General features: G+C 37.9%; 1 protein-coding gene across 1 annotated transcript in view; it reads right to left on the reverse strand.

The window, feature by feature from the left end:
* The window catches only part of LOC140939117 (ras GTPase-activating protein 1-like), a 32,721-nt gene extending 21,493 nt beyond the window's left edge, over positions 1 to 11,228 (reverse strand). Inside the window, exons 1-6 of the mRNA XM_073388677.1 lie at positions 11,059 to 11,228; positions 9,395 to 9,751; positions 6,602 to 6,719; positions 5,352 to 5,383; positions 4,757 to 4,809; positions 4,215 to 4,284 (exon numbers count right to left, since the gene is read on the reverse strand). Coding sequence (XP_073244778.1) covers positions 4,215 to 4,284; positions 4,757 to 4,809; positions 5,352 to 5,383; positions 6,602 to 6,719; positions 9,395 to 9,751; positions 11,059 to 11,207 — 779 coding nt within the window. The 5' untranslated portion in view covers positions 11,208 to 11,228. The remainder of the gene's footprint in view (positions 1 to 4,214; positions 4,285 to 4,756; positions 4,810 to 5,351; positions 5,384 to 6,601; positions 6,720 to 9,394; positions 9,752 to 11,058) is intronic.
* Positions 11,229 to 16,540: the final 5,312 nt, after the last annotated feature.

Below are 16,540 nucleotides of genomic sequence, written 5' to 3' on the forward strand. Positions count from 1 at the left end.
AAGAAACATCTTGTTCATGCATTCACCAGGCTTTAAGTCCACCATCACATTTCTATCATTACGCATAAGCACATATCGACATTCCAGTCCTAGCAGTATTTGGGATGTTTGTCTCATGAACCCAGTTTAGCTTAGTTCCCACGATTCTGCTGTAGCTTATTTTGACCCCGTTTACAGAGTTCCAGACAATTTTTCGAACGGACAAAAACTTCCACGGATCCGCCTTTGGTTCACACGGCACACGCGGAACGGTGCACGTTTTTGAACGGCAAACAGCACCGCAATCTGCGACAGAATTTGCACGGTTCCGTGTAAACGGGGATGAATAAGTAAAAAATTTGTCCCTTCAAAAATTTGTCCGGACACGTCTAATTGGGGTCTTCGTTTCCTTACAAGAAGGATAATGAATTCATGTGTTCCTCATGTTGATCAAAGACCATTCGTAATAGGAAGTGTACTTTTAGCCTAGTTTATCGAAAAACTGGGAGGATTATCGAGATATCACATCCTTATTAGCCTAAAGTAACGAAATTCGAGGTAGCAACCTATAAATTTGGGAACAAAAGAAAGTTGTCAGCCCTTGAAAAGCCTCGGGAAGTTTCTTTAACCCTTTAGTTCTCAAGGGTGACCAACATCAATTTTCTCCTAACATCATCAGCAGATCATAGGTTATGAGAATTACTAAATTGATTACCAAACGGAGAACGCTTTTATCTTACGCCAATTTCTCTCAACTATTCTTAAAAGAAATGTATGGAGATCAGTCTGGAGAATTTGTATGTGGATCTTGGGGCCTAAGGGGCTTAAAGGAAGTAAAAAAAAAATAAGAACAGTACTAATCCTCGGTTTTGAAAGAGATATGTCACGAAGATACTGCTGTTTTAGTGCAATTCTGTGCTTAAGTCATTTAGCTTGACAGAGAACCTTTTCAAGCTACCCAAATGCTTCTTTTTTCCGGTCACCTACACTAGAAAAAAGAGTTAATGAAACCACAACATATTTTTGTCCTGTTTTGAGTGTAAGGGCAAATAAGGAAAGAACGAGTATGACACCCACGCTAGGTCCCGCTGGCCGCTATATTGCTTTTCTCGTTTGTTTTTCTCATTTGCTTAAAACAAACACGTTGACGTGCAAGAGAACTTCAGGTCTTACTTTATAGCAACAACAGAATTTACCAGTGGTAACTTAAACGGCAACTAATTTTAAACGCACTGAAAGAATGGAAAAGAACCTGACCTCAAAGGGAAGGGGGCGCCAAACCTGATCACGCCTCAGACTCAATTTCAAAATGTGATAGATAGCAGGATCTGTCTATATAATTGTCCGGTATCCGAACGGGGTATTTTTTGCTTCTGTTGCTTTTTCTTTTCTTTTCTTTCCCACGCGCTCGAATATTTCCTTCGTTATTACAGGACATATTAAAGAGGAGTTCATGAACTTTGGAAGGACTACTCACACCGTTTTGCAGGAAACGAAAGCTGAATTTTAACAACAGATGTGAAAAACACAAAAGGAAAAATGTATTGGTCAAAATAGCAGCTGGACGCTTCCTCTAACGAAAGGAAAACGAGGAAATAGACTGAAATTTGAGGCTAAACTTTTCTTAAAATAGAGACAATTTTTGGTAATCAAAAGCGGAATTTTGGCAGCAAGCAGAACTTGTTCGCCTAATCCTAGATAATCATTACTGAATTTTTGTATCAGTTATTACAAGTGTAGGGAAAGAGCAATGATCGAACGAAAACCAAACTAAGTTTCCTTTATTCAAGCTTATCTCAAGGATCGGAAAACAGCTGGGGAGGAAAGACTTAAGTATTCAGGTTTTTCCTTTTCCTTTCCTTTTGCCTAAAGTAATGACATTGTTTTTTCTGTATTTAGTGGATGTAATATTTTTTAATCTTCCTTTAGACAAGGAAGGAAAAGAGGGGTATTTTCTCGAAGTTTCATTTTCACGTGAAGAGCAGTAACTAACAATGCATTTGAAATATGCAGAAATGTTAGCTATTGTTGTCCACGGAAATATGAAACTTAGAGGCAATACCACTAAATATTGAGAGGCCCTCACCTTGAAACACGAAATTTCAGACAAAAAAAAATTAGCGATTTGTAGCCCTTATTTTACTGCCTTAAAAGTTACAACAATCTTGAAACTCAAAGGTCACAAAACGACGGTTGATCTCGAGAATCTCAAATTTTTAAAACAATCTACCTAGCAGTTCCAAGATTATTCGCTTAAATATGTTAAAGTAGACCAAACTGTTTAATAAACCACTAACAAGAGCGCGTCGATACATAATAATCAAATCCTCCTTCCTAGCACTCGGCTAAAGCTATCCCCATGATCTTTCTCAAGATCTCTTTCTCAAGACAGTGAAATTGCATTTCAAAAGCACTTCGTTTTCTACAGATAACGGCCAAACATCAAGATTGTCCAGTTTTTACCGTATTTCTAACCATAGAAACTTCATCCCAAAAGCTCTCATACATAACATTGAGGCGGCCAAAAATCTCCCAAAAACGATTTTGGAAGAACAGTTCCCAGTGCCTAGAAATACTGCTGCAAGTAAAATAGGTAATCGCGTCATTTCATTGCTATGACAACTCCGATGTCAATGCCACCCTGATCATAACAAATTTTCACCTTTATTTAATACAGCTGTGGTGGTAATTTTTGCAAATATTTGTTAATGGCGACGAAGTTTATGCTCAAACTTGGGAGGTTTTGACCATGAAAAACCCTATCGCGCCACCTTAACTAGTTTAAAATACCTGCAAAAACGGAGTACTGACGGAGAGAGGGGAGGGGGGGTGGGGGGGAGCGTAAAATAAGCAAACCGTCGGCCTCAGATTTGTTAGTCGGATGGCTATTTCGAACTACCGACGTAAAATAAGGACTCTTTTTAACTTTTTTTTACGTATAGGTGGATATTTAAGTAGCCGCACTAAATCTAGGTCACACTTAGGCGTTTTATGTCTGAAAAGAAACATTTGTAAAATTCATAACATGTTTTTAGAGACGTAGTGTTCACGCTTAGATACAAGAGACGATAATATAGATACTAAAAACACAGCAGCAGTCGCAGAAAAATCATATCGGTTCCTTAGTAACAAATAGTTTTGTAATCACTGCACAACCAACAGTTACTACTTTTATTACTACAATTATCAGCATCTCCTACGGAGAAACGGACACCTGCAGTTTTTAATTTTGTCTTCATTCTGAAATTTAGCAGCCATGCTTGCCTTGAAAAACTGAGTCCAATAAGGACGGGTCTGTTGTTAAGAAATCTTCGAATCTCCTACTGAAATCTATGGACCTCCAAGGAAAGCGTGGGTGATGTTCTTAATGAGTGGAAACGGTCGTAAAACCGTCACACAGTAATTTGATCATTGTGTTTCAAAAATGTTGTTGGGTCCATTCAATTTGTGACATAAGAGTTGGCCTGTTTGGAAGGCGCTCAAAAGATGTCGAACGAGTGAAATCTGGCGCACAGGACCGCGAAAGGTGCAAACCAAGTGTTATCGCCATCTATATCCATTAAAATACAATAGTGAAATAGGGGAATGGAATAAAAAAATGTGCGTTTTCTTTACAGGAGTCAAGCCTATGTTCTTTTGGTAATTAGAGCAGATGTTCGACCACTGAGCTACAGGGAACGCCACAGGAAGGTAAGGCCAATAACTAGGTTTATGAGCGAACAACCCGGATACCTCTAGGACTGGAATGTCAATACATTGTGTGTGGCACATTGGCAATGATATAAAATAATGTGATGGTGAATTTCCGCTTGGGGAATACATGTACGTGAGAATGGTCTGTTTTTCAGCGGGTGACACAGGCGAATCGAACAAAAAGTGTAGGCTATCAGTATGGAATTCTTAATCCTGGTCTTTTTAAGGCAGGGTCTCATTTTTTAAATCTGAGACCTTCCTCCCAAACTTCTTGCAGCTCCACCGCTAACAAACAAGTTCAGCAAGTGCACGCTCACTAATGTCGCTTATCCCGCCGGCTAGTGCTACTCAAGCTACCATGAGTTCGAGCCTCACGTGGAGCACGCAATTTTTTTTTCTGAGTTTCCTGGTGTTTGACTTCTCTATCTTTAAATGAAAATATTTAATGTCTCAATTCCAGAAAGCTCGTGCACCTCTTCGGAAGATCCTATCACCTAAAAGGTCCATTTACAGTATTAGGAATTAGAATAACAACCCCTTACCGGAGAGAGAGGGAGTAATCCCCCGGGGATTTGTCACTTGGCCTGATAAGGAAACTACCAATAACACCATCTGTCAAACAAAAACAACAGAGCAACAAGTCAGCTAGTACAGTCAAACTTTACAGACATGCGCTTATTACAGACAGTTTCTACATGTATGGCCCCCTCAGTGTCCGTACTAATGGAGTTTGATAAAAACCTGTGCTAGAACTGGCGTGGCTATTCCCATACAGTTCTTCTTAGTTATGCAATAAACTCTAAGCAGTAGAGTTACCAAAAAAAGGAAATTAAAAAAACTGCACGACTGATATTAAATGCCTTATGAATGGAAATATAAGAAATGAATCATATTTTGAACTGCAGATAAAGAATCAGTGATAGGAAAGTGGAATGATCCTGACCTCGCAGTTGAGAATTGCATCCAGTCATCGCAAAGGTCAGGGTTTAATTCCCGGTCAAGCCTGAATTTTTTCAGGTGTTTTTTAACCGCTTAGATAGTTTATTCAACTGCGAGGATCATTTTTATAAATGCCTTATGTTACCTCTTAGTAGAATTTCTTGTGCTTCTTGCCTTGAAATATTATTAAAGAACCATCTAAATGAAAAAGAAAATAAAAATAACAGTTTAGATCGACTTTACACTCTTCATTGTTATTTTTTTCCTCCTATTGATTCGGGAATTTTTAAAACACAATCATTCTCAAACTCATTAAGAATACATGAAGGGAATCATTGCCATTATATTAGTACAGATTGAAAATCTGATCTAGATTATCCAAACAGTTAGGCTCTTAATATCTTTAAGAATTATAATTTGCTCAAAGGAAAATTTAGATCCTACATATGACAAAGTGTTCTTTGAATATCTAGAAGCCTGAAAATCAGTTTAAATACTTGGACTGTCCCTTGTTTCTTCAAGCCAATTCTCAAAGTCTGCATGTTGAATGAAAACTCTCAGTTGTCTCAGTTTGATATATAAAATAAGACTGATGTTTTTTCTTTGGTCTAGAACAATCAAATTATCATAACTTAACACTTACAATGTACATTAAGTTAAACACCAAGCAAACTGGTCTAAGGATTTTTAATCCACTAAGCAAATGTTAAACATCTAAGAAATGAAAAAATAGTACTTACGGCCTTCCAGCACAAGGATCAAGATCTGATTTCTGCAAAAACGAAATAACAATTAAATAAACTTCACAATCAAAACCTTTATTAATTTCAGGAGACAAATTGGTGTTAAATGAACCACCTTTTTGACAACACTGTAGAATTGCTTTTCCCTTTACATGATCTCAGAATACCAAGGCTCAAAAAAATTTTTAAACAGTGGCAGATTATGTTGACCGGCCAAAAAAGTTTTAACTGAATCATGGCTCATTTCTGACCAGTCAAAATGTTGAAAATTAGCTATCACATGTACATTATAATCTGTTCATGGCCCACCTTCAATATATTAAAATTCTAACAAAACTCCCAGGCTTTAGGGTGAAAATTGCAGATTTTTCACGACTCCATTGTTTCACAATTCCCAAAAGAGACTTGAGCACAAAGAAAACCAAACCAAATATAGATAATAGCCAGAAAGCCTTGGAGTCATGTTAGAATTTTAATATATCAAACTTGGGCTATTGGCATTCACAAGAACACAAAAAAACTCCGTGAGAAAGCATCTAGCCTGTTCACAGAGGTTTTTTTTTTCTTTTCGTTCTTTTCAAAAACATTGGCAACAGCACGAGCGAAGCAAGTGCGCGAGAAAGACTCCTCCCACCCCTAACCCCTTGCACTGGTGATCAATAAGTCCCCCATGGTTTCTATTTTGTATCACGCACACTTAATGGATTTTGAAGAGAAAATAGAGGGTCTGTGAACAGGCTAGATGCCGTCCTATCTGTATTCTGCAAATTTATGATTATACAACTGTAAGGAACTAAAATGTGTTATGATTTAACTGTTTTTGTGAATTTATAGAATTAAGGCGAATAGTGCTTGTTAGAAATTTATTATGGTCTTAGTCAAGACCAGGATATTACTGGATGAAAGTTTTTTTAATAATAATACATGTAACACATTTTATCATCATAGAGGGATTAAAACACTTAGGAATATTGCAAATTTTTAGTGTAAAAAACCGAACCTGCACAAAATTATTTTTATCTAACAAACATAATTATTAATTTGTGGCAGCATAATAATCAGTTTTAGCTGTCTTTTTCACTACATTACACTGTTGATGCACATTTTTCAATTTCTTTTTATGTGTCCAAATAACTGCAATAATTAGCATAAATTGTAATAATTTATTACCATCAGTAAGTCTCATTACATTTGCAGCTACCTTTACCTATAAAAAAAAATATTCTAACAATGAAAGTATTACTTACAGCATCTTCAACAAGAGCTGCAGGTACCAGTCCTTTTTCCTGGTTTTTCTGTGCCGTCACCCACAGCCAGTCACTGTCAATTTCATTTTCAACCACAAATACATCCCCTTGATGAAAACTAAAACACAAAATAACATGAATTCTCATAAAAATATTTTTTACTTTTCACTCCTGACTTAACCCATTCGCTCCTGGAGATTTTGCCGAAAAACGCGTTTTGAAGCTAGTCGAGTGGTTTTCTGGTCACTGTCGTGCTATAAAGAGCTAAAACTTACCACAAACCGGTTTACAAGTCATACACTTCGCAGCCTTCTGATCCAGATGCAAAATATCAGCTTGCGAAGTTCGGGCATGCGCAGAAAGCAAAATTTCGACATAGTTTTTGGGTTTAAAAGTGACTCAGCAGTCTTGACTTTTACTTTTCGCTTTCTCTCCTCCCTTCTTTTTTCGCTTTTCTTGCCTCATTTTATTTTTCTCTTGCTGGGCATTTAGTAGGCTTCATTTTGGTGGGAATAGTTTTTAGGAAAGCTTTTAGGAACTAAGGATTAGGTGAAAGGAAAGGTAGGTGGGCAATGGAACAAGATTTTCATGGAGATTTTCAGGTCCATGTCACGTGGTTTTTTGCGTCTTTCTCCAGCGTCCTTCACTGAATTTTGCTCATTCTGGTATGGTTTGAAAGATCTCTTCACTCTGCACAAGTTAGCGAAGAAAGTTGTCCTTGACCGTTAAAACTGATGACGTCACAAAGGGTAAAAAGGACCTGGATCCGCACGGGCGGTTACGGGCGGTTCAGGGGCGAATGGGTTAAGGTCAAACTGGAAAAGCTGTAACTAATTTGAAGCAATGATTAATTGACCCAGAATTAATATACTAGATCCTCTACAATCATGTAAATCCCCTCCTCTTATAAGCACAGGGTTCGTACAAATTTTGGATCCAAAATTCAAGACTTTTTTCCAAAACAATAATTAATTTCTTCAAACTCAAGGTTACCAAAGAGGTGATAAACAGAAACCTTGAAGAACGCGGGAACCAAGCCTTTTTCATGATGCACCGCTACGATATATAGTAACCATGGCAAAGTGTGGAAATAAGAGAGTTGTGAAACTTCTCATTCTGTGATGGAATGTTTTGGCTACAGGCAAGATAAATGGTCACTGTAGGATTGAATGGGATTTGACCAAGGGAAAAAATATTCACTTATTAAGCACTTGTTGTAGCTTTGAAAAAGAAATTTCCAGACTTTTTACCATTTTTCCAGACTTTATCTCTATTTTCTAGACTTTTTCCAGGCCTGGAAAAATGCTTTGCAAATTTTAAGACTTTTTCAAGAATTCAAGACCCTGTGCGAACTGTGTAAGCAGATCTCCATTAACCCATTCGCCCCTGAACTGCCCGTGACCGCCCCGCGCAGATCCAGGTCCTTTCTACTCATTGTGACGTCATCAGTTTTAACGGTCAAGGACAACTTTCTTCGCTAACTTGTGCAGAGTGAAGAGATCTTTCAAACCATACCAGAATGAGCACAATTCAGTCAAGGACACCGGAGAAACAAGCAAAAAACCACGTGACATTGACCGGAAAATCTCCATGAAAATCTTGTTCCATTACCCACCTACCTTTCCTTTCACCTAATCCTAAGATCCTAAAATCTTTCCTAAAAACTCTTCCCACCAAAATCAAGCCTACTAAATGCCTAGCAAGAGAAAAAAAAAATGAGGCAAGAAAAGCGAAAAAAGAAGGGAGGAGAGAAAGCGAAAAGTAAAAGTCAAGACTGCTGAGTCACTTTTAAACCCAAAAACTATGTCGAAATTTTGCTTTCTGCGCATGCCCGAACTTCGCAAGCTGATATTTTGCATCTGGATCAGAAGGCCGCGAAGTGTTCGACCTGTAAACCAGTTAGTGGTAAGTTTTAGCTCTTTATAGCACGACAGTGACCAGAAAACCACTCGACTAGCTTCAAAACGCGTTTTTTGGCAAAATCTCCAGGAGCGAATGGGTTAAAACAAGAAAAAGTTTTACTCTGTTATACCTAATGTCTTAATCATTAGTCAATTCTTTGTAGCAGGCCAAGAGTTTTGAATGCCTACCACTGCCACAGATTTTTTTTGATAGCATCTTTGTGAAGGAGAATTCTATTGGCCAATTTGCCAATTAATTTTCAGCATTTAGTTACTGACAAAGTTAAGAAATTATTTAGGTGCACCAGTGCCTGTATATGGTACAATTTTACACTCTGCTTAGCATCACATTGGCTAATAGATAACAGAAAAGATTATCTTTCAAAAACAAGTGGCCTTGAACAGGCTTGAACAAATATGAAGGTCTCAGGTAGCCATGATACACAAAAAAAAGAAAAAGTGTAAAAAATGATGAGATAAATGCAGGATCTAACAAATACTGAGGCTGGATACTGAAAGACAAGTTAGAAAGTTTACTGAGAAAGCATGTTTATTTGAATCTTGTGAGCCTACATGCTTACTGAGCTATTTTATTAACTACTCCACCATTGATGTCTATAGACCAAACCCAACCTACAATTCCAGGGAATGTGGGACGTGGATGTCAAACAGGATCTTGAACAGGATCCTGTTCTAGAATCATTTAAGATCTTACTTAGGATCCTGAATAGGATTTCTACCAATATTTGAACCGCACTCAAGAAGAGCTAGTGCCCTTAAATCCCTTAAATGTTGTTGTTCTTTACTTTTCATTCTCTAAAAGCCCAGAATGTGTTAAAAGTACTTTGAAGACTAATTTCATAACGAAAATGTTGCAACAGTCATTACATACCTCAACTCATCAGTCTCAGGAGCTTTGTTGTAAGTGTACTTTGCTAGCACTCTTTTCTTGCCCCCAACTGGTTCTGGAGGGGGTACAGGGTGCTTAAGGTGTTCATCTTTTAGCAAACAAGAGTAAACTGTATAGTAGCCTATTAGATCATTCAGAGAAACAAACTGCCGACCTCCGATGTAGTAATCACCACAAACTGCTGTTATCCGAAAGTGACTCATCCCATTTTTGCCAAGAAAAGAGATTGAGAAAGTGCCAGGTTTGCGATCACTTTCTCGCACAAGGTATGCTCCCTCGCGGCCATCTTCCATCAGTCTCTCTTCTGCAAGGGTTCTATCAAGCTTACCATGGTACCATCTAAAAAGGGGAAAGAAAGAATGCCATGGATTCAAGTAAAGTACAGCAAAATATGGGAGGATTCATTGGAAGACTTTGAATGAACAGCCTTTGTCAATGACAGAACAAAGAAAAAAACAAGGCCAACGGCTTAACTGCCCATAATTTGTCCTTTTATGCTTATTCATGTGTAAAAAATGGCAAATACATGTACACATTTTGAAAGTGCTTTCTAGGCTCCATGGCTATTAATCTAATCATATATTAACTCTGAGATTCAGGCAGGATAACATCAGGTGAGATGTCTTTCACTCAACTTGACCAGATACCTCCATTCAAGGTTGTGCTGTAGCAATCCTTAGTGGCCCCCTCTGGCACCTAACTTTTGCTCCTGGGTGACCACAAAATCTTTGTTTTTCATAGAAATCATATGCAGCTGGGCACCCTGGATTTCACAGGTTCAGAGCACCAGGCTCCCTTCACTTTTTCTTAGAGCACAACCTGGAAATTACTTCAAAAAAATCTTTATACACCAGTCCTCCCCCCACTCAGGAAAATCTTACCAATCTTCAATATTATTACTAATATTAATACTTATATACAGTAGATCAATTTATGCTCTGCCAGTATCTCATTGACTAGCAGACAAAAATAAAGGGTAACTGTAAAGAAATACCATGTAGAAAAATTCAAATCATTTACTGAACCAATCAACTGAGTTTATTACATAAACAAAACCTGCAAAAAAGGTCTTCCTTGAAGAAAAATACAACATGAGTAATATACAATATGAGCTTCATAAACTGTCGATATCATGTCAAAAAGAAGCCAACAAATACACCTCGGCCCGCTCTCCACTATCTGAACGCTTGGAACAGGCTACTCGGCTATTAAAACGTATTATGGAGAATTTCAGTTACTATTGTATTATTCCCATCTCATTGGTGTCAGACTGTTTTTACTGTACTCAAAACTACATGAACAGCACCAATTTTGTGGAAAACTTGTTGTTTGTGTACGTGGTTCACTCAGTGACAGCAGGAAATAAGCTGCTAGTACAGGAACTTCACCTTTCTGGCCAAGAATTTAAGCTTATTCCATAAAGCTGTTATGGTTTACAGATAACGCGCCTTATCATGGAGTATAATCTAAAAATAACTATAAACATACAGAAACATCCCTCTTCCCTCGAGATTAACTATACTTGCTAATATTTTGAGGGATATTTATACAATCTTTCACGGGATAAGCCATAAAGTTAAGCCCACTAGAAACATAAACACTGTGACACCTATTTCAAGCGCAACGTTTTCGATCACAATACTCACTGGTCATCCGAAGGAGCAATCAGGGAAAGTTCGATATCTTCTTCTTCATCGTCTATACATAGTTCGTCCTCTGAGTGAGCATCTGGCTCATTCTCATTGATTAAATTGACCTCAGAGCCAGACGAGAAGTAGCGATCTCTGAGCGCCATATTTCCTTCCCTTGGACGGAGGGATTAGGAACGCAGGCTCAACACGATTTCGTAATACAATCACAAGAGGGGAGGGGATGGAGGGGGGAGGAGACGAGTGCGCACAGGCCGTGAAATATTGTGGTACTGTTGCCTTTTTCAGGAATTTTTCGTTTTAGAAGTATGGTTTGCATTTTGTTCTGAGCGGATAACGAGGAGGCGCCCCGATTTCATACACAGAATCTGGGAGTGAAATTAAAAGCGAAACTGTAACATCATTAGGTACTTTCCAAATCAGGCGACTACTTGACATCAAAATATTTTTTAGTACAGTTAGAGACACCTAAAAAAGGAAAATGAAGGATAGGCTCGAAATGGAATAATTATTATTACAGCTGAAATGTCAAGGATTTTTACTTCATATTCTTTAAGAATATCGACCACCGGTAGGCACAAGTTCAAAATTTGATTTCGCTCATATTTCGCTCATCGATAACCCATAATGAGTGATGAAACATGCTGTAGTTAGTTTTCCCAAATAAAATGTTCTTTTGTTAAAATTCGAGAAAACACATTTTGCCCGTTCTGAGCTCAAAATCCACTTCCGGTAAAGCGGAATTTTACACAAATTCCATTGACTCGTACGTCAAAACACAACGATTTGTCAGCCTTTGAAAAACACGAATAGTTTTTGTGACCCTTTCTTTCTTATAAGTCGATAAATTTGTGAAAGCTGAAAAAGTTTGTGGCCAAAAAGGTATTGTTAAAAAATAGGCCTTATTGACAATTTCGACCGTTCAAGTTACAGGGATAAAATAATGCAAATTTTTACAATGCGCTATAACTTAAAATTCCGCAAATTGACTTTCTACTGCTTTACTGGGCCCCAATCTATCAGAAAATCGAAACAAATCTCTGGGCAAACGATTTTAAGTAGCCCGCAAGACGTTGAGTTCAACCATAATTTTGCAAAAAACAACGCGACAAATAGCGTTATAAGTCCCATCACGCCAGTGTTACCGATAGATATGCTTTAAACAATTTACTTAAAGGCAGATTAAAAGCCAATTCGAAAATAAATATTTTAGTAAACCTATTGTTCTCATTGATTACAGCATTTTCTTCACATACAACATATAGGGTCCCTGGGATAGCGTCACACACTTTCATGTTCAGTTTCAGACTGGCGATTTCCCTCAAAAAATGGTATATAAACAGAACAAAATCTAAAAACTAAAACTGATTACTGAATGAATTTTTGCATTGAGAGATATTTACGAATTAAATTATCGCCAATCAATGCTATTTGGTTTATAAAAACTAATTTCCTTGAAGCAATTTTAAAGAATAAAAATATTTTAGACTAAGTATTGGTGCCATAGTTCTTTTCGAAGTTTTTGCCCTTGCGGGCTCTCAAAACTGAAAAAAAAGCTACGTGGATGCCAAAGAGGAGCATATACTTGTATGACAACGTGTATGAATCATGAAGCTACTGCATGACTATATACATGACCCATTAAAACAAACACTTTGGCACTTTGTCAGGCTTACCATTAACTCAATTTCGGGTTGCTTTCGACGTTTCAGTGGAAAATTCCTGAAACAAACGGAACGTTTGAGAAGGCATTCGCCTATTTTCCTGGTTGTAAACAGTCCAGGCGCAAGTTCGGATTTCATGTCTTCAAACCTTTTTTGAATATTAGTTTCAGGCTTTCGCGGCCGTTTTTCATTAAACAAAACTGGCTTATGAAAATGGTAAACGCGATTACCGAACGGAATCAAAATTAATCAGTCCTGAATTCTCCTCATCATTTACCCAAACCGTGAAGCGACCGGTTTACTCATGTAAATAGTAGAAAAGCCTTGAACTTGAACTTGAACTTTATTTTTATTTAAACACGGTAAATCTATCAGATAAAATAATAATATTAAAAAATTACAATCTGCTTTAATCTATATAAACATGCTCTAAAAATTTAAATAGTAAAGATAGAGAAAATAAAGAAATTCTGCTTTACATAGATGCCGTGTGCGTTTTATCGATTCAGTCAAAGAAATCGCGACAACCATTTCGAAAAGAATTAAGTGATTTTGCTCGCCGCAATTCAGGGGACAAGCTGTTCCAGATAACCGCACCATTATAGCTAAAGCTATTTTTCAAGAAATTGGTGCGGGGCAATGGAACAGCTAGTTTGTTTTCAGAGTTCCTTAAATTATAAGGTGGATTATATTTAGTGAAAAGAGAACCAAGATAGTCGGGCGCAAGACCATGTATAGATTTATAGACCATGGTGGCCACTTGTATTTGTCGCTGAGTATCCAACCGTTTCCAGTTGAGTTGCTCAAGAAGAGGATCAGCGCTTGTGTCATAACTGGAGAAGGTTAGAATACGGGCAGCCCGGTTTTGCAACTTTTGGAGCTTATAGCCTTGTGTCCAAAAGCCTGCTATACAGCTTCCTCTCATCGCTATCTGCCCCTTGGGACATTTCGTCAAAGAGCGATGAGAGGCGGTTGTATCGCAGACTATTCGTCATATATCTTAAGTACCTGGAGGGGCCTTGTTAAGTGCATAGTAGATCGTAGCAAGGGCAGATCGTTGCAATATCTCTAATTACTTATTAAGAGACAGCGACAGAAAACTCGCTATTCCTCTACTCCAGACAAATGTTAAGAAAAATAGTTTTTCTGGAGCCGTTCTTTGGAATAGCCTTCCTATATATTGACCAGTAGCAGGCGAAGTCTCTTCGAGTTTTGAGGTCCGGCTGCAAACAATCCTTCTGGAGATCTACACGGTACTTATGTAAAGCAAACTAAGGCTTTCAGTCTTATTCGGTTTGTGACAAAGACAAAGGTAAGGTTTTGGAGGCCTGCTTGGACGTCTAAGTTTCATGGACTAAGGTTACGGAGGATGAGGTAAGTCCTCAAGCCTGTCTTTCCTTTTTAGTTGTTCCCATTCGTTCGTTACAAAGTTCTTTTTAGGTTTAGTATTATACTCTATTTTGTTTCCCTATTTTTATTGTTATTTATGTTTTGTTTTTTTTTTGCGGAAAAGACGATGTTCTCTTTCCAAACGCTGTTGAAAGGAACTTTCAGTCTTTTAACCCGTCATCTGTAGTTCAGTATTACAGGTAGAGTTCCCATGACACTAAAACGTCAATCAGTGCAAAGTCTTTCAGACCACAAAGCAGCCCGTACTTTTTGCGTAAGCCAAGAACGCGGAATAGTCGAAGGAATGGTCTGGAGCAAAACAAAATGGTCGTTCCCTCTTGTCTGGAGCAGAGGGGGCGCGGCGGGGAAGGGGGGAGGTGAGTGAGACTGAGGAGAGAATAATAATAATAATAATAATTTACGAATTTATATAGCGCGTATTTACATTTGCTGATCAATAGTGCTTTACAATCATGTGTTTAAAAGAAAACGAAAATACATTACCTTGAGAATAAAATAAACTAAGTTACAAACTATAAAAATACTTTTAAAAAGATAGGTTTTAAGTCAAGATTTAAAACTGTTAAGTGAGAATCGAAAAATAAGTCTAGAAAATAGGATAGAAAATGACAAAGAAAAAATGAAAGAAAGGAAACAAGAAAGAAAAAAAATCGCAGTCTAAAAGCAGTTGAAAAGTTAGTACTACCAAATCTGTTCCTGCTGATCAATAACAAAGCGCCAACAGTGCTCGACGCTCAAGTTGAATACCGTATTTATTCGAATAAGCGCCCAACCTCGAATTAGCGCCCACCTCGAATAAGCGCCCATCCTAAAGGCAGAAAATTTAATAAGTGCCCACCCCCAACACACATCCCCCCACACAAACTCAAATAAGAGAGATTGTTACATCTCCGCTTTTTGTTATTGCCATTTATTTTTTTGTTGCAAAATAAACATACTACACTTGCTGAGAATGGCGAAAAATTAATAAGCGCCCAGCCTCTAACAAGCATCCACCTCGAATAAGCGCCCACCCTCAAGGTCCAAAAATTTAATGAGCGCCCAGGGCGGTTAATCGAATAAATGCGGTATATACCATAAAAATTTGTAAATGAAGGACGTAGTTAACCTGTAAAGAAAAGTGGGCTAGAAAAAATGGCGAAGGGGCGGGGTTAGGGAGAGAGGGGGAAAGGTCCTCCTACTCTCTCCCTCTTACTCTCTTCCACGTTTGGTTTCCTCCGTTCCCCATTTCGCGCCATTGTCTACTATCCACTATCCACTATCCACTACGCCTGGAATAGGCTAGTTCATAGTGGGCCAGAGATTTTTTTTCCAATGGCGATGCAAGGGATCTATAGATGTCCATTTAGGAGCATTTGCCATTTTTAAAAGCTCATGATCACGCTGCAACTATTCCTGCTTTAGCATTAGTAAAACGCCACTTTTTTTTCTATTTTCCGTTTTGCTGTAGAAGAAAGTTTTTGGTGATTTGTTTTTGATGATGGCGTTTCATCGTCGATCGAAACGAGTTAAAATGTTTTCTGAAACGTTCGTTACAATGTACCTTTATAAGCATGATAGTAATTCATCGAAACGTACATGTATACTTATACATAATTACTTGAAAGAGAAAACTCGCAAGAAAAAAAAAGTGTTCTAATTAGTTAATATTGGTTATCCCCGTCTTAAATTTAACGTATTTATGCCTTTTGACGGATGCTTAAATTAATAAAACACACCACTGTACTTGTTTAAAGTTTGTTTTCGTTGGGCTCCGGTCATCGCCGTCTTGCCGACTTCGCTCAAAAAGCCGACTTTTGGGCAATTCTACACTATATATTGTATCCAAACAAAATGACTCTTCTAAATAAGATAAGTGTATTGAAAGATGTAATATAGATTGTATGCTGGAATTTGGCAGGTGATTAGCGTAGAATAGAATGTTGAAAGTGAATCTGTCGTTAACACCGCTGGCGTGACGGGCCGGGACAAGCTATTTTTAACCATGGGAATGTCGCGATTTTTCGCAAAATTAGGGTTGAACTCGGCGTCTTGCGGGCTACTTCAAATCGTTTGCCCAGAGATTTGTTTCGATTTTCTGATAGATTGGGGCCTAGTTAACCCGTAGAAAGTCAATTTGCGAAATTCTAAGCTATAGCGCATTGCAAAAATTTACATTATTTTTACCCTATAATTTTGAACCGGTGAAATTGTCAATAGGGCCTATTTTTTAACAATACCTTTTTGGCCACAAACTTTTTACAGCTTTCACAAATTTATCGTCTTATAAGAAAGAAAGGGTCATGAAAACTATTCGTGTTCTTCAAAGGCTGACAAATCGCTGTGGTTTGACGTACGAGTCAATGAAATTTGTGTAAAATTTCGTTTTACCTGAAGTGGATTTTGAGCTCCGAACGGGCAAAATG

The sequence above is a fragment of the Porites lutea genome, chromosome 5 (genome assembly GCF_958299795.1).
Source record: "Porites lutea chromosome 5, jaPorLute2.1, whole genome shotgun sequence".
NCBI classification, from domain to species: Eukaryota; Metazoa; Cnidaria; class Anthozoa; order Scleractinia; family Poritidae; genus Porites; species Porites lutea.